The 24,245-nt window shown below is 56.6% G+C and overlaps 10 protein-coding genes across 10 annotated transcripts; 4 read left to right on the plus strand and 6 right to left on the minus strand.

Annotated features, from left to right (window-relative positions):
- Positions 1-963: 963 nt before the first annotated feature.
- On the plus strand, positions 964-2,188 carry EsH8_II_000234 (S-adenosyl-L-methionine-dependent methyltransferase; the record flags this gene model as incomplete). Its single annotated transcript, XM_083263532.1, has 2 exons — positions 964-1,254; positions 1,367-2,188. The coding sequence occupies 2 exons, from the start codon at positions 964-966 to the stop codon at positions 2,186-2,188; spliced, it is 1,113 nt and encodes a 370-aa protein (XP_083120854.1).
- Positions 2,189-2,399: 211 nt separating this feature from the next.
- EsH8_II_000235 (actin-related protein 2/3 complex subunit 5) lies at positions 2,400-3,093 on the minus strand (the record flags this gene model as incomplete). The annotated part of the gene is made up of 2 exons (XM_083263533.1): positions 2,400-2,750; positions 2,839-3,093. The coding sequence occupies 2 exons, from the start codon at positions 3,091-3,093 to the stop codon at positions 2,400-2,402; spliced, it is 606 nt and encodes a 201-aa protein (XP_083120855.1).
- A 653-nt stretch (positions 3,094-3,746) lies between these two features.
- EsH8_II_000236 (H(+)-transporting V1 sector ATPase subunit B) lies at positions 3,747-5,597 on the minus strand (the record flags this gene model as incomplete). Its single annotated transcript, XM_083263534.1, has 7 exons — positions 3,747-4,539; positions 4,592-4,917; positions 4,970-5,131; positions 5,185-5,220; positions 5,271-5,290; positions 5,348-5,432; positions 5,502-5,597. 7 exons carry the CDS (start codon positions 5,595-5,597, stop codon positions 3,747-3,749), a joined length of 1,518 nt encoding a protein of 505 aa, XP_083120856.1.
- Positions 5,598-6,064: 467 nt separating this feature from the next.
- Positions 6,065-7,231, minus strand: EsH8_II_000237 (hydroxymethylglutaryl-CoA lyase; the record flags this gene model as incomplete). The annotated part of the gene is made up of 2 exons (XM_083263535.1): positions 6,065-6,895; positions 6,962-7,231. The coding sequence occupies 2 exons, from the start codon at positions 7,229-7,231 to the stop codon at positions 6,065-6,067; spliced, it is 1,101 nt and encodes a 366-aa protein (XP_083120857.1).
- A 626-nt stretch (positions 7,232-7,857) lies between these two features.
- Positions 7,858-8,600, plus strand: EsH8_II_000238 (uncharacterized protein; the record flags this gene model as incomplete). The annotated part of the gene is made up of 3 exons (XM_083263536.1): positions 7,858-8,069; positions 8,130-8,276; positions 8,342-8,600. 3 exons carry the CDS (start codon positions 7,858-7,860, stop codon positions 8,598-8,600), a joined length of 618 nt encoding a protein of 205 aa, XP_083120858.1.
- A 2,547-nt stretch (positions 8,601-11,147) lies between these two features.
- EsH8_II_000239 (Zn(II)2Cys6 transcription factor domain-containing protein) lies at positions 11,148-12,533 on the plus strand (the record flags this gene model as incomplete). The annotated part of the gene is made up of 1 exon (XM_083263537.1): positions 11,148-12,533. The coding sequence occupies one exon, from the start codon at positions 11,148-11,150 to the stop codon at positions 12,531-12,533; it is 1,386 nt and encodes a 461-aa protein (XP_083120859.1).
- Positions 12,534-13,696: 1,163 nt separating this feature from the next.
- EsH8_II_000240 (pyridoxal phosphate homeostasis protein) lies at positions 13,697-14,784 on the minus strand (the record flags this gene model as incomplete). Its single annotated transcript, XM_083263538.1, has 3 exons — positions 13,697-14,214; positions 14,363-14,534; positions 14,695-14,784. 3 exons carry the CDS (start codon positions 14,782-14,784, stop codon positions 13,697-13,699), a joined length of 780 nt encoding a protein of 259 aa, XP_083120860.1.
- A 391-nt stretch (positions 14,785-15,175) lies between these two features.
- Positions 15,176-19,037, minus strand: EsH8_II_000241 (L-aminoadipate-semialdehyde dehydrogenase; the record flags this gene model as incomplete). Its single annotated transcript, XM_083263539.1, has 8 exons — positions 15,176-15,473; positions 15,523-17,183; positions 17,239-17,707; positions 17,763-18,057; positions 18,117-18,515; positions 18,567-18,667; positions 18,728-18,934; positions 19,009-19,037. The coding sequence occupies 8 exons, from the start codon at positions 19,035-19,037 to the stop codon at positions 15,176-15,178; spliced, it is 3,459 nt and encodes a 1,152-aa protein (XP_083120861.1).
- An 820-nt stretch (positions 19,038-19,857) lies between these two features.
- On the minus strand, positions 19,858-20,898 carry EsH8_II_000242 (uncharacterized protein; the record flags this gene model as incomplete). Its single annotated transcript, XM_083263540.1, has 2 exons — positions 19,858-20,573; positions 20,628-20,898. 2 exons carry the CDS (start codon positions 20,896-20,898, stop codon positions 19,858-19,860), a joined length of 987 nt encoding a protein of 328 aa, XP_083120862.1.
- A 1,159-nt stretch (positions 20,899-22,057) lies between these two features.
- EsH8_II_000243 (uncharacterized protein) lies at positions 22,058-23,926 on the plus strand (the record flags this gene model as incomplete). The annotated part of the gene is made up of 1 exon (XM_083263541.1): positions 22,058-23,926. The coding sequence occupies one exon, from the start codon at positions 22,058-22,060 to the stop codon at positions 23,924-23,926; it is 1,869 nt and encodes a 622-aa protein (XP_083120863.1).
- Positions 23,927-24,245: the final 319 nt, after the last annotated feature.

Genomic DNA, 24,245 nt, shown 5'->3' on the forward strand with positions numbered 1-24,245 from the left:
ATGCGCGCGCGTGGTTTCGTTGGATTGACTGTCCGGAACCCCAACCGCTTCTACGTGGAGTTTTGGGGGATCAGCCGTCGTTCGGTGTACGGTGGACTCGGCGAATCGAGGTCGAAACCGGCCGGCAAGTCCCGCTGAGGGCGTCTCGCAATGCGTCCGGGGAATCGGGCGAAGCACACAAAGTCCCTATGGCGGGCGTGCAAGCGTTGGAGGGGGTGCGGTCAAAGGCTGGGCTTTGAGATCGAATGAGCTGTCGATGCGCGATGTTGCACCGGGTGGGCAGGAAACAGCTCCAAGGAAAGGGGGTCGAGGGGTTCACGGGCGAGAAAACGACACTCTAAAGACCAGTGGAGGTTCAGGCCCGGAAGGCTTGGGAATGCTGCCAAAAGTGTGGAGATGGTCCTGAACACAAAAAGCACGGATAGCTAGAGCGCGTGCGACAGGCCTTGTCAAGCCACCCCGACACGGGCAGTACGCCGCTGCAAGTCCAACGTGAGGTAAGCGTCCCAGCGCCCGTAAGGCACTGTTGCCGGCGCACTTGGTTGCTTGAAGACTGGGCGCGTCGGGGGGTTACAAGGTACTTGCACCCACACCGCACCATGTCGTTCTCGGTGCTGGAATGACAGTTGGGTTGGAGAGCAATTTAGGGGGAGAGAGGGGGGGAACATGGACTGGGGGGGTTTCCTCAGCACGCACAAGCAAGACGGGCCCGTGCAGCACAAGCACATCGAATAAACCCCCGTCGCTCCCGTCAAGGTACGTACCCTGGCGCGCTAAACTAAACTCGTTCCCGTCAATCGCAAGTCGCTGCATCATCGAGGTCGGGAAATTCCCATTGTGAGAGAAGCTGGAGCCCCCCCAGCTGTCAGTCCAAAAATAAGAAAACCTTCGTTTCCGAGCATCCCCTATAGCCCACCCTCCCTCTCCTGCAACCGCCCAATTGAGGGAGCTACTACCTCCTCCATGTCCGTTCCCACCCTCCAGTCCAGACATGTAATGCCCGTAATGAGCCAAACGATCAAACGGCTTTGCCTCGCGCCGTCTGCCGCGACGCCGAGCTCACGGCTCTTCGCCGGAGCTGCCTCCCGCCGGTCCTACGCCTTCACAGCCGGCGGCGGCGCCCCGGCTTTCCAGATTTTCAACCGCCACACGAAATGGCTGCAGAAGGAGCGTGCGGCTTCAAACCCGGAGGCCGGTCGGCAGGCTGATTACCTCAAGGACGAGGTCGCAAACCGTCTCTGCGAGAGATTACTCGTACGCTTGCAACCTCCCCCCGCCCCCTCGTCCCCATCCTCGCTCTGCTTGGTGCAAACCATGGGGGTTTAGGTATCCGCCACAGACACTGACGAAGTCGTAAACAAATTAGGACATCAAGCGAAGTTTCCCCCGCGTTCTCGACCTCGGCGCAAACTCCTGCAACATCGCCCGGGCTCTCACGCGAGAGAACCCCGATCCGGATCCCGCGAAGCCCATCTCCGCCCCTCTGGCGACCCGAATCGATGAGCTCATCGCTGCCGAGTCCTCCCACGCTCTCCTCCACCGCGACGCCGACCTCCCCTTCAACTCCGACATCAACATCACCCGCCAGGTCCTCGTCGACGAGGAGCATGTCCCCTTCGAGCCCGCCTCCTTCGACCTCGTCCTCAGCTCCTTGAGTCTGCACTGGATCAACGACCTCCCCGGCGTCCTGACGCAGATCAACAACGTCCTGAAGCCCGATAGCCCCTTCATGGGAGCCATGCTCGGCGGTGACAGCCTGTTTGAGCTGCGTACGTCGCTGCAGCTCGCGGAACAGGAGAGGCGAGGCGGCATCTCGCCGCATGTGTCCCCGCTGGCAGACGTCCGCGACGTCGGTGGTTTGATGCAGCGCGCCGGATTCAAGATGTTGACCGTCGACGTCGACGACATCATTGTCGACTACCCGGACACGTTCGCCTTGATGCAGGACCTGCAGGCCATGGGCGAGGGCAACGCAATCCTCGGCCGGGAGATGGGCGCCATCAGGCGGGAGGTGCTGCTGGCGAACGAGGGCATCTACAGGGAGCTTCACGGCAACGCAGACGGGAGCATCCCCGCCACGTTCAGAATCATTTACATGATCGGATGGCATGAGGGAGGAGAGCAGCCTAAGGCCCTGCCTAGGGGCAGCGGAGAGGTGAACCTCAAGGACATCCTAGAGTCCAGCTAGATGGGGCCGGACCTGTACAAACACCAAAATCTGTAAAAACACATGAACAAAAATCTATGGCTTTCATTTTCGGCGCGACTTGTCTGGCTGTCTAATTCGCTTTCGTTCAAGAGAAGCTTTGTTGGGCTTCAGGACAGGCAACGCCTCAACCCGCTGGATGCTCAATCGTCATGAACTTCATTACATTCCCCTTCCCCCCCTGGCGCACTTCTTAAACCCGTCTCCAGTCCGTCATGACACGGCCAATGCTTCCCAAGCCGGCCACATCGACAACCTTCTCATGCCAGCTGAGCAGCACGCTCATCGCGCTACCCACGCTCTCGTTCGTGCCACCCGGTCGTCCGCCAACCTGGCTGAACCCGCCCGGTGCGGCCTGCGGCGGCGGCGACCTCAGGGCACCGGAGGAGCCCGCGGAGCCGGCCATGCCCTTGTAGATGTACTTCATGAGGACGTCGACCAGCTCGGGGCCGCCGGCGGAGCCGTAGATGGCCTTAAGGAGGGGCGTCATCTCGGAGGCCTTGATGGACTGGAGGACCTCGGTGATGGTCTGGAGGTGGGCATCCTATTACAACCAAAAACTCATTAGCAACTCTGCCTAGCCTCTGCATGGTTTTCGGCCGGGGCTAGCAAAATAAGGGACTCCCACGCACCTTGGCAGCATCAGGGCCGTTGTAAACGGGGAACTCCAAGCATCCCCTCAGCGCTCCCTCGGCATCCCCGCCGCGGAGCAGCTGCCGCACCTGGCCAGCAAGCTGTCGCACTTCATCCTCGCCGATTTCGGGCTGCGGGGGGTGCAGCGACGACGTGTCGAAGTTGTGCGGCGAGTCCTCCTGCAGGGCGTCGATGTTGATGGTCCGCCAGGTGTCGCCAAGCGTGGCAGATGTGTGCTGCTGGATGATAGACATTGTCGTCGGGTAGAAATTCCGCACGGGGTTTGAAATTGTAATCGGCTCTCGGTATGCGTGTACGAAAAGTCCGAGTAGAAATTATCGTGCAGCGTTGTCAAGGGGCGGGATTGGGAGGTGTTCGTCGTGGGCCTTTGCGTAGGAAATCGCCTTGCGTAAGGTCGGGAGGTGAGGTAAGGTAGCCGTAGGCAATGGTGGGGAGTTGGCTCAGTGTGGAGGATGTGGGGTTCGATGAGGCGGTGCGGCTGGTTGACGAAGTTGGCCCGTGCACCGTAACCTCCATCCAACCCGCTGCAGACTGGATCTCGGCCACCTCGTCGTCCATCGCATCAACAGCTCCAGTGTTAATACATTAAGACCCAGATAGTCAACAGAACATTGTCCACATCAATTCGAACTCTTTCCTTCCTTCAAGAAGACATATTTGAGATTTATTACATGAAGGCGTCGCGGCGCATTCTCTGCATAAACAGACACATCACTGAGACATGACTTGGTTAAGAACTAATAATTGCATGCCATTGTCTAGGTCCAAAAGTTGCCCACTACGCACTCTCGGGCCCCCACATACGTATACACAAATGTCGGCCGGCTATACTTTCACACTGCCGATCCCTCGAGGATATCAAGCACCCGCACGCAGTGTCCCCCGCTTATGCGTCGATCAGGTTCTCCTCGTTTTGCTGCACCTGCGCCCTCTGTTTGCCCTTGTCCTTGGCCTCCTTTGCCGCACGCTGGTAAAACTCGTTGAGGATCTTGCCGGGAATACGGTTGAGCAAGTCCTTGGGGTAGAGACGGAGCAAGCTCCATGCAAGGTCGAGAGACTCGTAAATAGTGCGCGCCTCGTACTGGCCCTGGTTGATGAACTGGCGCTCAAACTTCTCGAGGAACTCCAGAGAAAGCTTGTCCTCGGCCGACAGAGCCTCCTCACCGACGACAGCCTTCATGGCAGCGGCGTCACGACCAATGGCGTACTTGGCGTAGAGCTGGTTGGAAACATCGCCGTGGTCCTTGCGGGTCATGCCCTCGCCAATGGCAGACTTCATGAGACGGGACAGGGACGGCAGGACGTTGATGGGCGGGTAGATACCACGGTTGTACAGAGCTCTGTCGATAAAGATTTGACCCTCGGTAATGTAACCCGTCAAATCGGGAATGGGGTGAGTGATATCCTCGTTGGGCATGGTCAAAATGGGCACCTGGGTGATGGAACCGTTTCGTCCAGCCACACGGCCAGCTCGCTCGTAAATGGTGGACAAATCAGTGTACATGTAACCGGGGTAACCACGACGACCCGGGACTTCCTCACGAGCGGCCGAGACCTCACGAAGAGCGTCGCAGTAAGCGGACAAGTCAGTCAAAATGACGAGAACGTGCTTCTCGAGCTGGTAGGCGTAGTATTCGGCGGTAGTAAGAGCGAGACGAGGAGTAATAATACGCTCGATACTGCATGCATGTCAGCTTCCACCTCGGTTTCCACTTTCTCGAGAAAACTTACGTAGGGTCGTTGGCAAGGTTGAGGAAAAGAGTGACACGCTCCAAACTGCCGTTCTCCTCGAAATCGCGAGTGAAGAATCTGGCCGTCTCCAAGTTGACACCCATGGCGCCGAAAACAATGGAGAAGTTCTCCTCGTGGCCGTCGTGGACGCCCTTGTTGGTGATGCCCTGCTTCTGGACCAAACTAGCCTGTCGGCAAATCTGAGCGGCGATTTCGTTGTGCGGCAGACCGGACGAAGAGAAAATGGGGATCTTTTGGCCACGGGCGATGGAGTTCATGGTGTCGATGGCAGAGATACCAGTCGAGATCATCTCCTCGGGGTAATCCTACGATATGTCAGGGCCTCGGCCAGGATGATGTTTGGGGGGGAGAGCCTACACGGGTGAAGGGGTTAATGGGACTGCCGTTGATGTCGAGGTAGTCCTCGGCCAGGACCTTGGGGCCCTTGTCGATAGCCCGTCCGGAACCATCGAAGATACGGCCAAGCATGTCCTCCGACACACCGAGCTTCAAGCTCTGGCCCGTGAACTCAACTTTCGTCTGACAGGAATTTAGCGCATGTATTCTTTGTCGAGATGCCGGTGATCTCATACCTTCTGGACATCGATGCCTGTTGTTCCCTCAAAGACCTATTCCATCGTCAATCGGTGTTCTTCGAATGATCGCTCGACTCGCATACCTGGACGACGGCTCGGTCACCTGTAGATATTCGTTAGCAATCACGTCACTGTAGATGTGAGTCGGATAGGTAAATACCTCGAGCCTCGAGGACCTGACCCTGTCTGTTGGTTCCATCAGGCAGAGTCAGGGAGACAATCTCGTTGTATCTAGGGAATTTGACCTGGAAGCGAAGTCAGCGCCGTCCACAGAATGCCATGGCGAAATCCAGCGCGCAGCGAGCGACACGCACATTCTCGAGGATGACGAGGGGTCCGTTGACACCGCCGACGGTGTTGTACCGAAGTCTCGGCACGATGGAGTAGGAGGGCTCCCGCGGGTCACTCATTGCTTCGACAATCAGAGAGACAGCGCCCGATTAGAAGACAATGCGTGTTGAAGCGAGGGCGTCGATAGGAAGGGCGTGGACGGCGGGTTGATGGATCGTTGCAAGGCGATGTACGTAGCTGGAGGAGGTTGGCAGGTACAGTGTCGTCTACCGCACTGGAGCTTGCCTCGTCTTGGTGGAGCCCGCTCGGCAAGCTGGTGGCGCCGATAAGATCACTGGGGGCGCGGGCCTGGGAGCTCCCAGTGTCGGTGCCAGTGTCAGTTTGGGGCGCTAGCGGCAGTGTGGCAGTGACATCACATGACTGCACCTCATTCCCAGTCGTCTTTGGACGTTTTGGTCTCACTACACCAACTGGCGGGGAAGCCAATGCACTAATACGCCTCTCAGCTAAAGAGCATGTCTGATATTTTGGAGGAATTCATTGGCATGGTTTTTATTTGTTTTTATTACCTGCTGAAATAACCGGATTACGCCGTCGTCGCCTCACGAGCTCTGGCTCCCAGCACCGCCTTGCCAACAGTGCTGTCGTTGGCCTTGCCCAGCTCTCCCGTGATCCAAGCACCGATATCCGACATGGCATCCAGATCAATGCCGGTTTCCATGCCCAAACTCTCAATAAAGTAGATCATGTTCTCCGTAGCCACGTTGCCAGTCGCACCAGGGCTGTAAGGGCATCCTCCAAGCCCACCAACACTGCTGTCAAACATGCGGATGCCGTGCTCCAGTGAGACGGCAGTGTTCACGAGCGCCTGGCCGTATGTGTCGTGGAAATGCATCGCAATATCCTCGTTCCTGATGCCGGCAGCCCGCATGCAGTTCAGCAGCTCCTTCGTCCGCGGAGCGGTGCCCATGCCGGTGGTGTCGCCCAGCGAAACCTCGTCAGCGCCCGATTCCAGCAGCTCTGTCGCGATCTCAGCGACCTTGTGCGGATCGACGTCGTAGCCCTCGAAAGGGCAGCCGAGGACAACGGAGACGTATGCACGGACGCGAAGTCCGGCCCCCTTTGCTTCGCGAATGACGTCGCGGAAGCGGTCTAGTGATGTCGCGATGTCGCAGTTGAGGTTTTTCTTGGAGAAAGACTCGGTCGCGGCCGCAAAGACGGCGACCTCGATGGCGGGCGTCGCCTCGTCGGCCGAGGGTTGAAGCTGTGATGCGAAAGCGCCGGGGTACTTGGCCAGCAGCGCCTGGGCATTATGCAATCCCTTGATGTTTGGGGCGAGAAAAGAGTATGACGTTTGTGATGGCGAGGGGATCTTTCGTGTCAGGATGTGCTCAAGAATATCGTTCGAATTGGCCATCTGAAGAAGTCACAACCGTCAGCAACACAGCTTTGAGTGTTTGTCAGGCCACTTTCTCTGACTTACCTGGGGAACCCATTTCGGAGCGACAAAAGAGCCTCCCTCAATCGTAGACACGCCGGTCTTGGCGAGCCTCTCAATCAGCTCGATCTTGGTGGCGAGGGGTATCGTCTTCTTCTCATTCTGCAGTCCATCGCGAGGGCCGACCTCGATCAGCTTAACGTAGTTGTCGCGGGACGGTTGCTGGATCGGGCCGCTGGCGGTCGCAAACCCTCTTACGGGGCGTAGCTGAGCCTTCCTGCACGCCCTGCAAATCGCTGGGCGAATTGAAAACATTTTCGAAGTTGAATTGATATGAGAATGGTAACGAGGGGTTGATCGGCAAGTTGCAGAGCCAAAGAGCTGGGGGACATGGAGAGCTTGGCCGCCGCATATCGTCGGCTTCCATGCTTGCCTCGGCCAATGCCAGACGTCACTGGCTGATGCCAGCTGGTCGCACCCGTCCACCCGTCTGGCCCCTTTTCCACCCAGCCAGGGCTCCAATCATCACCCCAACCAGCACAAACCTCATGATGGATGGCATCAACTCAATCATGGGTCGAGATCCCCCGAGGCCGTTCTGCTAGTCAACCTCGTAGCTTGGCATGAGCCCCTATACGAGACCAAATGAGGTACATTGTGGCCTAAGGTAGTACTCGTCCATTTAACCAGCACCCTGCGATGCACCCAAGCGGCACAGCAGGCGGGCTTCAGTACCAATTGAATCAAGCGTAATTTCCCCGGTCTGGTTGCTACGCCTCACAAAGGCGGCATGTGTTAAATGGGATTTAAAGGATCGCGTCCCCCGCGATACAGTGGTGGCCTCTCTTGGTGAAGACAATCTGAACAGCTGCGCATTTGGATACGAAAGTGATTAGCTGAATAGCATCCAAATAACGAAGATACTGGTGCCCACCCTCGCAATGGCCAACATTTCAGCCCAGGAAAGGGGCATGTCGGCCCTTCTTCTCGTTCTCTGTGCTCTTATCATGGCCAATCTTGCGATGGCGCAGACGACGGCTACGCCGACGGAATCGATACCTGCTATCATGCCCACTCTAGCTGGTCCGGCGACATCAAGAATAACGCCGTGGGAGGAACTTTGCACGACGAGAGGCCTTATCGCGCCGTGGATGTAAGAACCTTCAATCAGCCGTCGAGCCCGATGAGCAAGTAACTAACACGGCGCTCAAAGGTCCTACTCGGCGTGCTCAAACTCGGCGATGCTGGCGCAACTAACCAGGAGCGACTGTTCGCCGTACGCAACGAGAACGCTGGATGATACCGACGCTGTTGGTGTCATGACCGACTGCTTATGTCCAGCTTACCGGACCGTCGGATTGTGAGTTTCGCTTTCCGTCTCTCTATAAAAGGACCAAGAACGCTGTGAACTGACCATGTTGCCAGGGAATGTTTAAACATTGTCTGCCCGACCGAGGCAGCTACCCTGTACACCCAACAACTTCTCCAGGGTGTCTGCCCAGGCGTCACGGCGACATACAACAACTCCTTCCCCGTCCAGACCAGGACAACATCGGCCACGGAAGGGGCGGCGGCGGAGACTTCGCGGGGAAGCGGTCCCGATGGCGCCGCGGGCATGCTGACCATTCCGCTAGGTTTCTCAGTTGCGGCAATGATTGTGGGGATGGTGTCCGTATTGCTCTGATATTTTCCAAATAATGCCTAGCGAGGAGTTTGAGGGCTGGATGATGCAGGGTGGTATTACGGCTTTGATACCTTTCATATTGTGATGTGTAAAAGTTTTGGGCCTTTGAAAGGCAAAGTATAGGAATAAAGGGTTCGTTTCGGTCTCAAATTGCTGCCTGTACCATCGTTCAGTTGTCCAAGCTGTTCGCTGCACCGGCGCTCTCCATGTCAACATGTACAGAGGGCTGTTGCAGCCCATGCTCATGTCGACAGTGCTAGGCAACTTCCAAGACTTGACATGATCTCAAAAGTTGAAGAGCCGATCCGAACCAGCGTCATTCTTCGCTTCCGTCCCATCGACAAGAATGCTGATGTCAGGCAAATCGTCAAACAATGACAACTAGAGTACATTGTCCACACCACATACAGATAGCAACCATAATACATGTTGAAGATGTCCAAGGGAAGTGTCCGTCTTAGTTCTGAATCTGCATCGTTCCGGATTCTAGAAGCCGTGAAAAAGTCAGAGACGGCTTCGTAATGGATGCTGGTCTCCCCTCTTGTCCCTCACGTCTTCTAGCTTCAAAGTTCGTGGTCTACTTCCCAGGAGGAGGATTACAGACTTCGAGATGGAAGCAAAGACCAAAGGCTAACCCACGATCGAACTTCGGGTACTGTCACTGCCCTCAGAAAGAGAGCCCCCTCCCAAGTGCTGGTGGAAGGGGCGTGTGCCCATGACCCACACACCCTTTCTCTCTCGTATTCACTACATGCGGTCCAAACTGGGAGCAAAAAAGGTAGCCAATTCTTTCCTACTATCACCCCCCTCCTCCTTCCACCCCCCTTTCTTGTACCTTTTGCAAAAAGTATTCTGGAGTACCGTGACTTGTTCCAAAACCTCGCGGTAGCCAGTGTAACATGTACCTGCACCCAGAAAAACCAGGCGAGGTTGGCTCAGGCAATCCAACTATCGTCCCTGAAAAATAGAGTCTAACAAAATTCCCATCTCCGTCAGATAGCCTTTGTTTACCCCTTTCTGGGCAGCAGATGTTTCTGGAGATGGGTACTAGACATCGATCGCACGGGGGCACACTTCATCGGGGAACCATCACGGAGAAGGTTGAGAGGAACCTGCCATGAGCAGTTCGCCCGGTTCAGTCCAGATGATTCCAACTTCAGTTAGGATATTGGTTGCTCTCGTAAATGGCCGTGGATCAGACGCAACCCGCGATCAAGTCTGACACGACAACATGTCGTTGCTCGTTGCCAAGGGTTACAATTTAAAGTTGGGACTGGCCAACTGTTCCTGAAGATCAGCCCCATAGCCGTTCTACCGGTACGCTGTACTGACCAATAGTGACCTGTGTTTCTTCCCTAGCGACAGGACCCTTCCTGCAGTAGCCTGCTTTTAAGGCCATGGCCTGCCCCGTCAGTTAAACGGTGCAAATGCGTCTAATACCACACACGTCGACCGAACATACCGTCCATGCTCAAGAGGTAAGTATATTCTTGCCCTTCCATTTACAGCCTTCAATATGATCTGTAGAGAAATTTGATTCACAAAAACAAAAGCGGAGAGGTGGGACAGCATCAAGAGTGTGAATCCAGCCCAAAATCGTACTCAATAGAGGTGTGCGTGGACTTCAAGGCAACATGCCTAGCTGTGCTGTGCATTCTATCGACATAAACATTCACCTACACCCTTCATTCTTGCATTTATTTATGGGAAACTGAAGGAAATGAATATTCGATTTCGTTTACCACATATTTGATCCATTCAAGTCGAGAATTTATCAACGTCCCCGACGCTGGAGATCACCAACTGAGAGCCAACTCAGCTCCCCCCGGTCCACCTCCTAGTACCACTGTTCAAACATTATGGTTCTGATGATCATATGACAGCCCAGTGCCCGGGCCACTCTTCTATGCCAACCTGTTCCCAAACTCTGTTGTAAAAGCTACACATGGTCACGATGTCAATATACCTCCCCACAACCCCCCCTGAATTATTTTTCTTCAGTTCAAAATGCCTCTTTGGGTAATGGAGGTTTTGAGAAAGCCAACCCTCACTGTGTACCCCCTTCAAAATCCGTCTCTCTGAACCGTGTAAACTGTTGAGCAACTAATGGTTAGACCAATAGAACCAATGTAAACCAGTACATCGCCAACCGTCACCGTGACTAACTGATGTATCACTTCCAATGTTGGTAGACCCATAGATGAACCGGGATATTTCCAAACTATCGTCAACATCTGTGCCCCCGGAGTGATTGCACTTCTTCTCGGGGGGGTATATAATGGCGCCCACCTATTCCCGATGCTCTGCTTTCTCTGAACATTCCCGCGCCCCAGTCACATACTCACTTCGCTTCTCTGTACACTACTTTTTCTTGGCTTCACTTCTTCGTTTTGGCTTTCTTCCATTCGACTGTCTATACTTCTTCAGTTCGTCTACACTCTTCAATTCGTCTGTACTTCTTCGATTCGTTTATACTGTTTCGATTCGCCCGTCCGTACTTCTTCACTTCACCTGTCTATACCTTCAACCACCCGCTTAGTATTCACCATGGATTCCACTTCTGCCCAGTTCTTCTACCCCGGCTTCGTCCCTGACATGGCCTCTGGCGTTCTACTTGATTACATGGCCGGCCTTCAGGGCAACGGCTACGAGGATGCTCTGAATCCTCAACCCTACTTCGACCAGAGCATCGACATGGATCAGTACCTTGTCAGTGGTTTCTTCCAGCCCCAGCAGATTGAATACGTCCAGGATGAATACTTCCAGGGTGCCGAAAACGGCGACGGCAACTACAACGAAGAAGACGCCAATGCCAACGCCAATGGCAATGGCAATGGCAACGGCGGAGAACCAGAGGATGCTCTCTTCAGCGATCCCATGGAGGTAGAGGACTCGGATACAACGAGCCTCTTTGGCTCGGATCCTGATGTGGCGGCCATAATAAAGGCGCTGGAGGACGACCACGCCTCCCAGCAGGCTCCCTACGACCCCATGCCCCTCGTTCTCCCCACAATGGTTCCTCCCCCTCCCCCTCAACAACAACAACAACAACAACAGCCGGCTGGGGATGCTTTGCAGCGGACTGTAGAGGCAGGCCCCGTGGCCGAAGCACCTCTGCAGTCCTCGTCGCCTGTCGAGCCCGTGTCTCGTGCGTCCCCAGCCTCGGAAGACATCGTCGACCGCGCCCTCGCCCCCAAGACCAAGAAGAACAGGGTGAGCAAGAAGAAGGCCGCTTCCAAGACGCGCTCTGATGCCGACGGAAAGCCTGCCCGTGAGGTCAGGGCCGGGTCGTGCGACGCATGCCGCAAGAGCAAGACCAAGTGCCGTCGCGTGGAGGGCGCCGCCGCCTGCGAAAGGTGCATGGGCAAGGGCATCCACGAGTGCCTCCCCTCCGACACCGACGGCCGCACCCACAAGACCACCAACCTCCGCTACAACGCCGCCGTCGAGGCCGTCAACGACTACCTGGTCGAGGCCGTCCTCCTCTGCCGCATGCTCGTCGAGAACCCCGAGCAGTGGGAGAGCGCCAAGTCGCTCCTGCCGATCGTCGAGCTGGGCAAGGTCCGCCAGATCATCACCAACAACATCCGCAGCCAGCCCTGCCCGCTCCGGTACCAGAACATCCTGCGCCTGCCATACCACTCCGAGAACCGCAAGCTTCAGGAGACGCGCACGATCCTCTTCGCCGAGCTCAGAGCAAATGCCAAGGAGCAGGCCACGATCGTGGCTGATCTGCTGCTCCTGCTCACCGATGACAACGAAGCCTACCGCAGCCTGGCATCGGGGATCGTTGCGAAGTTGGTGGACAGCTATACCGCGCTGGCTGATGTGGCCGCCAGCATCACCAACATCCGTCCTACCAACCTGAACCACCCCTTTCATCAGACTGCTGAGATGGAGGTTGAGAAGCTCATCAGCACGGTGCAGGGCTAAGGGTACTATGACACCTGGGAGGCTACTCGAGGAGCTGACAGGGGATCTGAAATGGGAATTGCAAAAAAAAAAAAAAAAACCTGCGCTTTTGGGCGCCGTGTTTGGTCGGGTTTGGGAAGTAGTGTTATAAGCCAGAGGCTTGACTGAGATACCCTTTGATTCATTAAGATACCCGGTGCAAAATAGCACCATGTTTTGGGTTTGGGAACGGAATATGGAGTATTGGGTGCTTCATAAATTCCATGGCTAATACAACTGAATGCATCCAAAAAGAGCTTCTTGGCTCCTTTCTGTGATAAGAAGTGATAGCATGATTGATCGTGACTTGGTCCTGCCCCCTATTGTGTCCGTCTATCTTCTTTCTCTGTTCAGATACTTGTTTGCGTCTCTTCGCTGACTTCACCTTATTGGATGCATTATCATGGAGGTTAGCCAACTCTTTTCAGGATGTACGGGGCGCATAGAACCATGACGGGCAATTTATGGTCCGAGTTCTTCCATCGGCCATCACCAAGCCAGTTGTGAAGCGTCCACCATTCAAGGTGTCTGACAGCGATAATTGCATATATTGCGATATTGAAACGAGACGAGAGGTCTCGTACTCGGCGAAATGCAGACGGAATCGGACAAGGGCAATGAGAGAAACTACCTCTCTGCCTTGGACTTTGAAAACGGGTCGGGAAAGCAACTATGCTCAACAAATCCTTTCCGTCGTCAAGACATCATCCGTGTCAACTTCCTCGCCAGTTATTCGTCAGATCACGACGACTTAGCCATCAGGTCACAGTCATAGACTCGACACTTACTATACTTGCGAGCACGAGGATGCCAAAGAATGTCTCCGGTATAGCAAATACCCATGTAAGAAGCACCGTCTTGAAGTATCAACAAAGACGGCGTATCAGAGACGAGAATCACACAGATGAGACCGTGGGGCGGGAAGAAAAGAAAAAGAGTTACGATGGTGTTAAGGGCGCCAGATTTATATGCCTGCGACCCGGATCAATTAACATGTGCTCTTCTCTCATTTCATGGGCCACTAAACCCTTCATCCACGGGTTAAATTAGACTGTACCATCTAAGCATCTCCCCTAGCGCCCTCCCAGCACCATTTCCTCTGACATCAACCCGTATCTCCGCTCCAAGCCTCCCCCCTTTCCCTCCTAAACCAAAAGCTTGGCCTCACTCTTCGGCCCCCTCTCCCCGAAAATCGTGCTGCCGACCCTGACCTCGCCGCTCCCGAGCTTCACGGCCCCCTCAAAGTCCTCGCTCATGCCCATGCTCAGCTCCAGCTCCCTGCCCAGCCCGAGCTCCTTGACCACGAGGTCCCGCTGCTCCCGCAGGCACAGGAAGTCCTCGTTCTCGTTCTCGGGCGTCGTGGCCTTGCTGCGCGCGATGGCGCCGATGGTCATCAGGCCCAGGAGCCGCAGCGAGGGGCACTCCTCCTCGACGGCGCGGCAGAGCGCGACCGTCTCCTCGCCGGGCGCCGCGCCCGACTTGGACTCCTCGCCCGACGTGTTGACCTGCACGTGCACGCCGAGCGGCTCCGCGGGGGGCCCGCCGGCGGGCGGCGAGGCGATGAGCTCCGCGCGCGAGGCGTTGAGGAGCTGCGCCTTCTTGAGCGTGTCCACGCTCGACACGCAGAAGAGGTTCGGGATCTTGGCCAGCTTCTTGGCGTGTGCTACATTGCGGCCCCTGATGTTAGCTTCTTTCTCTTCTTCTCCTTCTTTTTCTTCCTGCTCAAGACGCCAAACTCTCGAGGTTATGAAAGCCTGCGAGGGTTGTTGCATGGGGCGTTTGGGTACGGGGACGGGAGGGAGCGGACGTACTTGACTGCAGGCCGCCGATGAAGTGCCACTGGATGCTCCGCGGCAGCATCTCCGCCTTCTGTCCTAGCTCCTGCGCGTAGTTCTCCCCAAAGTGCACCTGCGGCGGCGTCGCCTGGTGCAGCGCCAGGACGTCGTTGGCGGGCTTCAGCTTGGAGACCGCCACCAGCCGGACCTATTGTGTTTGGGTGTCGTCAGCATCTCAACTTCGCTTTTAATTTGTAACTTTGATTTTCATTCTTTTCCCGCTCTTGCCAAAGCAGACTGCTGGAGTTTCATTTTATTTCATCACCGAGGTACGGGCCGTCATGTATGACCGGAGAGAATGAACTCACATTCCGCCCCGCCGCCGCGGCGGTGACGCGCTCCTGCACTGACTGCAGCTGAGAAATGAGAGTCCTTGCTCTCGTCGGGTCGATCTTCATGTCGGGCTGGGCGTCGGTCATTGCAGGACTGTGGTAGGGTCTGATGGGGGTTGAGTTAAGGTATTTTGGGCTATGAAGTTGAGTTGAGCTTGAAGTGTAGAGTCATGGATTTCCAGTGTCTTCCAAAGGCGGCCTATTGCCGCACTAACAAATGCGGGGGCGATCAGCACGGCGAGATGTAGCGAGGTTCAGTGGGGCCTCTGTTAGAGCCATTGCTTCTTGACTCTGATACTGTCCTATTCAACCGTCTTTTTTTATTTATTTCCTCATGTTGCCTCTAAAACCATTTAATTTTTGGCCTTCTAGTCATAAACCCACCTCCAAGATTCCTTTGAAATTCCGGGATTTCTCATATGTAACATTCACCCATTCCCAAGACAAGATGTAATCCTTAGACCAGAGCACCACGACCTCCTACCCTCAACAGCGCCTCCTTCTGGTCAGGGCTGATCTCCGCGGCGGGGATGGCCAGCTGGCCGGGCTTCTCCGGTGCATCGAGGAAGCCAATCGCGATGAGGTAGCTCAGGTATCTTCCGATAGTCTCATCCTTGACGGCGCCTCCAGCGGAGAGGTCCTCGCCCGTCAGCTCGGCATCGCTGCGGAGAGCTGCCGCGGCGTTGACGTCGTCGAGCTCGGGAGCAATGGAGTCGCCCGGGAGATCCGTAGTTGCGAGGTGGTACAGACCCATCCTGTTCTTCGTTAGCACAATCCATATCGATGAAACTCAGCAAAACTTACAAAGCGTGCTCCTTGCCCTCGGCGACGTAGTCCTGCAGGCTCTTGCTCCATTGGCTGTACTCCACCTCCGGCACGTTGTATCCGTACTTCTCCAACGCACTCAGGTATGTCCTGAAGGTGAGTCTGGGGTGGCTGGTCACCTGCGCAACGCCGAGAGGCTGGCGAGGAGGGTGCAGCGCCGAGGCAACAACAAGGCGGGCGACGTGGTCCACGGGCACCATGTTGATGGTGTTCTCAATCCTGGGTCTCGAGTTAAGCTGAATGCAACCCTTGAGCATTCTCAGCAAGAAATCATCAGTGTTGCTGGTGCCTGAGTACTGCTCGCCAGTGATGTAGCCAGGTCTGACGATCGTGCCCGTGAGGCCCCTCTTACCGGCATTTCTGACCAGGTACTCGGCAACCCACTTGGTCGAGCCATAGCCGTTGCCGAGGTTCTTGGAGCTGCCAGAGAGATCATCCTCCTCGCTGACGAGGCTGCCGCCCTGAGAGAGGTTGACAAAGTGAGAGTGGTCGAGGACGGACGTCGACGACACGAATGCCAGCTGCTTGGGCTTGCCAGCCGCGCAGAGCGCAAGGACATCCAGAGTTCCCTGCACGTTTGCCGGCTTCAGGTTAGAATACGGCAGGACCCAGTGGACCTGGGCACCGTTGTGAATGATAACGTCGACCTCGTCAGCCAGGGTGTTCCAGCGCTCTTGCGACAATCCAAGGAGGGGCTTTCCGAGGCTGCCCTGCACGGCAGTGAGGCTGTTTTTCCAGCTGGGCTGCCACACGCCGTAAGCTTGGCAGCTCTTGACGACTCTGTTGTAGGCATCAACGTCGTCGATGGCTCTAACATGGGCAATGACCCTGACGTTCGGCGCGTTACGGGTCAGGAGGTCTCTCAGGATGTAGGCGCCAAGGAAACCGGTGGCACCAGTGAGGAAGACGGTCTTGACTTCGACGGCCGTCTTATCGAATGGCGCAAACTTCTCCGGGAGAGTAGCCAGCAACTTCTTGGCGTCCTCAAAGTAGTCTTCACCCTCGGGGGTGGCGTTCGTCGGAGCCTTTCCAGAGAGCTTGGCATCGATGTCGGCGGAGAAAGCCTTCAGGGACGGGCTGCGGAACACAACGGCCATGGTAACATCGACACCCGGCCAAGTTCGGTTGACCTGGAACAGCATCTGCTGGGCCAGGATGCTGTGGCCACCAATGTCGAAGAAGCTGTCATCGTGTCCAAGGCTTCGCTCGTCAATGTTGGCGAGCAGAGAACCCCAGATGCCGGCAACCTTGCGCTCGGTCTCGGAGAGGTCGGCGGCCTCGGTGTGCGGGCGGGCCTCGGCGAGCTGAGCGGCGTCGGGGAACGGCAGCGCGGGCTTGTCCTTCTTGCCGTTGGGGTTCAGGGGGAACTTTTCGAGAGGAATAATGATCTCGGGGATGGCATAGATGGGGAGCTTGGTCTTGAGGTACTTTCGGACCTCCTCACCCAGTGGCCAGAATCTGCGAAGACGGCCAGTCAAGTTGTCACCACCAGAAGTGTCGTCCTTCTTTTCGTTCTGGGCCAACCACTCAGGCCATCTTTGCATGTCGGGCACGATGTAGCTGACCAAGGTCTTCTCCTCGTCCTTGTTGCGACGGACAAGGGTGACGTTGTCGAGAATCATGGGGTGATCCGACAGATACTGGATACATTGTTAGTGCATTCGTTACTCGAGTTTCGAATGATGGATCTCTCACCTTGTCGATCTCTCCCAACTCAATACGGAAACCACGGATCTTCACCTGGTCGTCCGCTCGGCCCACACAGACAACGTTGCCGTCCTCAGTGTACTTGCCCAAGTCACCCGACCGATACATGCGATCTCTGGGGCCCTTGTACAGCTGCCTCCACGGCTCGTTTTGGGACGCCTTCTGGTCGAGCTCTGCCCATCTGTTGTCCTTGACAAACCAGTTGCTGACGAACTTGGCCTTGTTCAGGTCGTCGTTGGCCAGGTAGCCCTCGGCCAAGCCAGCTGCTCTGACGTAGATTTCACCGACCTCGCCCACACCGCACACACGCTCGTGGTTCTCACGGTCCACCACAATGAGCTGCACGTCCTTCATGCCCTTGCCGGCGGGAATGACGTTGTCGGGGAACCTCTCCAGGAATTCGGGATCCGCGCTGGCGCTGGGGAGCTCGTAGTAGCTGACAGCTCTCTGGGTTTCCCTGCATTGGCTTAGTACAGTCTTGTAGACGCATGACAGGCTAGTTCGGCACTTACGTTGTGCCGTACATGTTGACGATGTAGCAGTTTCTGGCCAGCTTCTGCAGGGCCTTGCAATCTCTCTTGATAAGGATATCGCCAACGAAGAATGCATGGTGCAGAGCAGGGAACTCGGCGGTCGCATTGCTGACGAGCACATTGCCCATGGCCGGGGTCAGATGGGTAATGGTGGCGCCATATTCTCTCATCCACTCGGCAAGCTTCTCATGCTGAATGTCCTCCTTGGAGGGGACCAGCAGCTGAGCACCGAGGAACAGAGGGGTGAAGATGTCTCGCTGAATGGGATCATGGGCTGCCTGATGTCAATGCGCCGAACGTAGCATGCGCTGAATTGGGTATGGGGTAGCTTACCAATACCGCTGAGCATGGTGAACTTGTCCTTCTCGCTGAGGTTGAAGCGCTCGGCCATCCAGTCAAAGTAGTAGGCCAGCGAGTAGTGTCGGCCGAGAACACCCTTGGGCTTGCCCTCACTGCCAGAGGTGAAAGAAAGGGTGGGGTTCGAGTCAGGGCCAACGAGAACATTGGGACCGTTCTCCCGCTCGAGGCCGTCGAAAATATCCTTGCCATTGACCTGGCCACCGACCAGGCTGCCGTCGGCTCTAAGCTCAAGAGCAGGGACCTCGGTCTTGAGGTCAAGGTTCTCGGCGATGAAAGCCCGAACCTTGTCGGTGAGCTCTCCGGCCTCCTTGGTCGCCTTGTCGATGACGACGAGGGCTCGTGGCCGGGCGACATCAAGGTAAATGTTTTGGCCTATGGGCTTCAGTTAGAGTGTTTATTTCGGGTCAATGGCTCAAAACTCACGGTCTGGGGGGTAAGAGGGGTCGATGACGCTGAAGGTGGCTCCGGCCTTGAGAATACCAAAGACGGCGACGACAAGGTCAACACCACGATGGGAATAGCTCCTGCCAGGACATTAGTATCCAATGCAGGGCACACAAACAGTTCAGACCGGGACGACGAACATGACGACATCTCCTCTTTGGACGCCAGAGGCGACAAGATGGTTTGCGAGGAGGTTAGAAGCCTCATCGATCTGGCGGTAGGTGAATTCCCTGCTGGGGGACGAAGAAGAAGCGGTCTCGACGACACATAGCCTGTCAGGGTGCTTCTTGGCATTCTGGGAAAAGATGTCCTGAATGGCGCCCCGGAAGGCCGACCAGTGCAGGTCGCTGCGATGTGCGTCAGCGCGGGTTCAACATTCGAGATGCAACTGGCGTGCTCCGTATCGGCGCATCCAACTCACCTGGTGGGGTCTGGAAGCTCGGAAGCCATGGCGGGGGAGGGGTAAAATAAAATAGGGAAATCAAAGGCTACGAAGGAAAAAAGTTTTTTTGAGGCCCCAAAAGCTCACAATGGCTGCAGCTGCGATGACTTTCGGGACACTGCAATTGCTTGGGAGGGTATATGTCACTCTCCTGAGATATCCTAGGGCGAAGGATCGACCGGGAAGAAGGCGATGACGGGGGGATGAATTGGATGAGGTACGATTGAGTCACAAATGGGGAGGGCGGTGTAAGTTTTGTTTTGAGAGTTCGCACCGCGCAGCTGCTCGGCAAGGGTGATAATGCGGCAAAATTTGACCCAGCTGGAGACGAGGAAAAGAAAAAAAAAGGAGCAAAAAAATAGGGCCAACGCCATTGACCACCCATCAGCGCAACTGCAGCGCCGTCCCTACCTACGGTTCCTGTCCCGAAGCTGCTGCTGGTTGCGGCCGCGGGGTGCTTCCCTGGTTTTCCTGCTCCTGCTCCGGTCCGGCATCGCCCTCCCCGCAAAAATTTGTTCGGGTCCCTGACGTGCGCACGCGAGCTGATGTAACCGATGGGTCCAGAACAGGAGCAGCGAGTGGGTGTGATGCGAACATGGACTAATTACACCACGTCTGTAAGAAGTCCGGGGGTCGATCATTGGACAACATCAGACGAAACTTCTGGTTATTAATTACTGTATAAGACTACAATGGGGTATCTCCTTTGACCTTTGAAATCAGCCAGCCCTCCCAGGCTGTCTCTTACGCCCACTTCCAGAGAACCAATCCCAACTGGTACAAACCCACGCTAAGCAGCTGCAAAACACATGGAATAACTCCATCATCTCAGTGTCTATGAGAGACCGGGAGCTCCGGTGGGTAGTTGGGGTTGACCGAGGACACTTCTTGTGGCTCCCGTACGCTGGATAGCTCCGTCATCGGCGCCGGGTACTCGCCGACCGGCGACGGGTACGACGGCGGGGGCGTCTGCCGTCCCAACGGGGTGGTGGGACTAACATCATCCCGATGCGAAACGTTGTGACCATGAGATGGAGGTACCACGAACATGTGATCACCCGATGAATTAGGGCTGACGTATGACGAGTCCTGGCGCATTTCATGGTGCATAACGGGATGCAGCGTCGGCGTCGGATGATGGCGGGGTTGGTCTTCAACGTTGGGGGCGGCCGGACCTCGTTTTCGCAGGAAAAGCAACCAGATAGCTAGCATGGCTAGGACGCCCGCTGCGACACATCCGACAGCAACCCCTGCGACCGCGCCGGCAGAAAGACCGGGCGATGCCGCCGAAGGGACCGTCGTCTCCGTCGCCGAAGGTGTCGGCTGCGTCGCCGCCGACCCAGACGTCGCGTTCGCTTGTATGACAAAACCTCGGCTCTGCAACTGGTGGTCGATGAATCCCTCGGGTGCGCCTGTCTTGGTGTAATTGCCGGTTGGGTCAATAATAGTCAGCGCAAAGTTGGGGTTCGCGGCCAGCGATTCTTTTGTAACGCCGTCGCTCTCCCCAATATACCACGTGTAGTATCCGATGTTACGCTCATTGGCTTGATAGACGTCAGTTTGTGTAGCCGCAACGCGCTAGTGTAGAGCACCCTTACTCAGGAATGAGGCAACTGTCACGCCGGCATCCTTTCCCCAGTGCACCAGGCTGAGTGATATCCATGGCACAGATGGGACTTCCCAGGTGATTTGCACCTTTTGGCCGAGTACATAAGTTGTGTTGAGGTCATTAACGGTCACTCGAGTGGCCCCTCGGTCGAGTTCGAAACTCGGTGGTTCGGTGAAGTAGTCAGCTCGGGAGGGAAATACCCAGAAAGACAAGAGACCCAATAGCGCATGGCTGGGCCAGAACTGGCGATGGGAGACCATGATGTGAAGACGCGACGGTAAGCAAGACAACCAACAAGATCTGGAAGAGGGGGGGGGGGCGAGCACTTCAATAAAGTGCAATTCGCCTGCTACCGTGCCGTAGGGGACTTTGGTCTTCATCTAAAGTCTGCCTTGGCTAGGCCCAATTAAGACAAACAATCTTGCAATGCAAGCTCCGAAGCATGGGTTTTGAGAAGGGTTACATTCAATCTTCAGTTCCTAGGCTAATTACGTGAAGGTAGAGGCCAATACAGAACGAGAGACTTTGCTGTGCCGCTGGACTGCAGGAATACGAACGCAGTTGGAGCCGGGACACGATAAAGCCCTGTATGGTCCCCAGATTGCTGGTTCATGGCGGTTAAAAATAGGGGCCACCAAAAAATAAGGTGTTCACCAGTCTCTTGGGTATCCCTTCCATGGTCCAGACAACTTGGTCGGCCGTTTTGCGAGGAAAGATTGCTGTTCGACACAATCGTGACATTTGGAGGTGTGGTGTGGACGAGCTAGGACGCTCGGATGGGGAAAAGCAGCAGCAGAGGTACCCACTTGGCCTCACCAGCCACAGCACTGGCCACCACAAGCCAGCACCTCATCTATCGGACACCTAAGAGCAAGCCACTTTACATCCCTGTTGCAAGCAGAAGCTACTATGGTAAGGAGTACGCGTTCAGGTTTTCTAGGGGGGATCGGGACGGGATGACGGGTGACATTTAGCAGAGCGAGTTGGTTGGCTGTTGCCTGTGCCCCCCTTGCCGTGTGCCGACCGTGTCTTCGTCAGCTCCTGACCCCCAAAAAAGGGGATGAAGGAGAATTGAGTCGACGACAGCCACAATTGTCCCTCCACCATTGTGTGCGCTTCAACTGGCACGGGAATGATCTAGAACTTTTACAGCCTCTTCTTTCGTTCAAGGGTTTCTCTTTTTCTGTTTGATTTCGACCCAATCCATTTATTCTTCATTTATCAACCCCTTGTCTGCCAATTGGCTTGGCCTGCTTGGAGCTCCCCGCCCATGTCCACCACCTAGGCCTGACCACCACGCCCGGCCGACCGACCGAACGACGATACCCTCCATCGATCCATCCCACCCGGCCAATCTTTCGAGGCTCCACGTCCTGAGCGTTACCTCCGCCGCCTCACCGGCAACACAAGCTGCCCATCATGCCGAAGCAACACATGATCTTCGGCCGCCCGCTCCCCCGCTTCGGCACCCGACGCATCTCCTTCCTCCTCGTCAGCATCTCCATCTTCGCCGTCTTTTCCCTCCTCTTCACCCTCCCGAGCTCCATTCCCTCCGGCCCGAGTCTCTCCAAGTACACCGACCACAAGTTCTCGATCCCGTCGGCGCTCAAGCACCCCTTCGGCGCCTCGAGCCGCCTCAACCCCTTCAAGTCCCCGTCGCACTCGCCCCCGCGCCAGCAGAATGACACGTACGGCGAGTCCTCTTGGTGGGCCGATTGGAAGTGGCTCTCGGTGCCCTTCTCCTCCTCCCTGACTCTCGACGAGGAGCGCTCCCTGCTGCCGCCCCTCAGGCCACGCGCACCCATCTACTGCTACTACGATACCACCATCAAGAAGGACGCCGCGAGCAAGGACGCCGAGAGCGACCTGTTGCTCACCTGGCGCCGCGCCTGGTGGGCCCGCGGCTTCAAGCCCATCATTCTCAGCGCCGCCGAGGCCATGAAGAACCCCCTGTACGATGAGCTCCAGCGCATGGAGGTAGACCCGGACCTCAAGACCGACCTGATGCGCTGGCTGGCATGGGACAACATGCGCGGCGGCCTGCTCGCCTACCACACCACGCTCCCCATGGGCCCCCACGAGGACCCTCTCCTCTCCTACCTCCGCCGCGGCGAGTACCCGGCGCTCACCCGCTGGAACGAGCTCGGTAACGGCCTCTTCGCGGGTGCCGAAAAGGAAGTCACCGCCGCCATCAAGGCCACCATGGCCAGCTCCAAGCTCAAGGAGGCCAAGGACTTCGTCGCCGCCGCGACCGAGGACACCTTCAAGATCGACAACTTCCCCAAGGCCGTCGCCTATTACGACTCCACCATCATCCAGGACAAGTACCCCAAGGTCGCCGAGGCCATCGCCGCAGACCGCGCCGCCGGCCTCAAGGCCCTGAAGAACCTCGTCAACGCCCACCTCCACACGACTTGGCAGAACGTCTATTCGGACGGCATCGCCGTGCTCAAGCCCCTGCCGCAGCACATGACGCACATGATCAAGAACGCCTGGGACCTCGCCGGCGACCTCTCTACGTGCTCCGACTCCCCCATGCCCTCCTCCTGCCCGCCCAACAACGCAAAGTGCAAGCCCTGCGTCTCCGCGCAGCCGATGCACGTCGCGACCCCCCCGCGCTACCGGAACACCTCAACCCTCTACACCATCGCCACCGTGCCCCACCCGTACACCACCGCGCTCCTCGCCAACCTCCAGGACTCGATTGAGATCCCCTGGATCCGCCGCAAGTCGGAACGCGACGCCTGGCTCAGTGCCGTCACCACCGAGATCCTTGGCGCCGGCATCGGCAGCGAGCCCCGCATCCTGAAGTTCAAGGAGGCCGTCGCGGGCGAGTTCGCGGCCGCCCACTCCCTCTGGCTCACCGCTGAAAAGGACCTACCCAAGGACCTGGACTGGCACCTCGGCTTCGCCATCCCCCACAACGCCACGGACGGCACCTCCCAGACCCCCGTGCCGGGCCCCGAGCGCCGCCCGCAGCCGAAGCATGACCCGGCCGACGGCCCCATCGCCAGCCCGGAGGAGCTCGAGAAGGAGCCGCCCCTGCTCAAGAGGGCCCGCGACATGGGCAAGACCAAGGACACGCGCGAACTCGCCGTCCGCAGCGCCGTCGAGGCGTGGAACCTGGCCGACACTGAGGCGTGGAAGTTTGCGCGGGCGTTCCTCGCGCGCCGCATCGTCGAGCGCAAGGACTGGGAGGAGAACGAGAGCCAGTACGTCGGCGGCGCCGGCACCGAGAAGGGACGCCGCGGCGGCTGGGGCGACCGCTGGCTGGACCACAAGGAATAAAAACCCAAAATGAGAACTTACCCGCGCAATACAAACCAAAGACCGGACAGACGGGCGGACGGATTGAGTTCTTGTGTGTTTTGTTTTCAACCGGGCAAGGGAACGACAAGGTGAAAAAAAAGAAAAAAAAAGGAGAAAAAAAACTTGAACATTTCGCCCCCGGTATACACAAAGCGAATGAGTGTAGATGGGGAGACTGTGTTGTAGTATAGGCGTCATGGGGGGTTTCTCGCGTGACGACGGCAAGGGATCATCGTGTTGTACTTTTACGGACTGGTCGGGCATATATCACTGGAGTTTGTTTATTTAGAGATTAGGT

This window comes from Colletotrichum jinshuiense, chromosome 2 (assembly GCF_051148585.1).
Source record: "Colletotrichum jinshuiense chromosome 2, complete sequence".
Classification (NCBI taxonomy): Eukaryota; Fungi; Ascomycota; class Sordariomycetes; order Glomerellales; family Glomerellaceae; genus Colletotrichum; species Colletotrichum jinshuiense.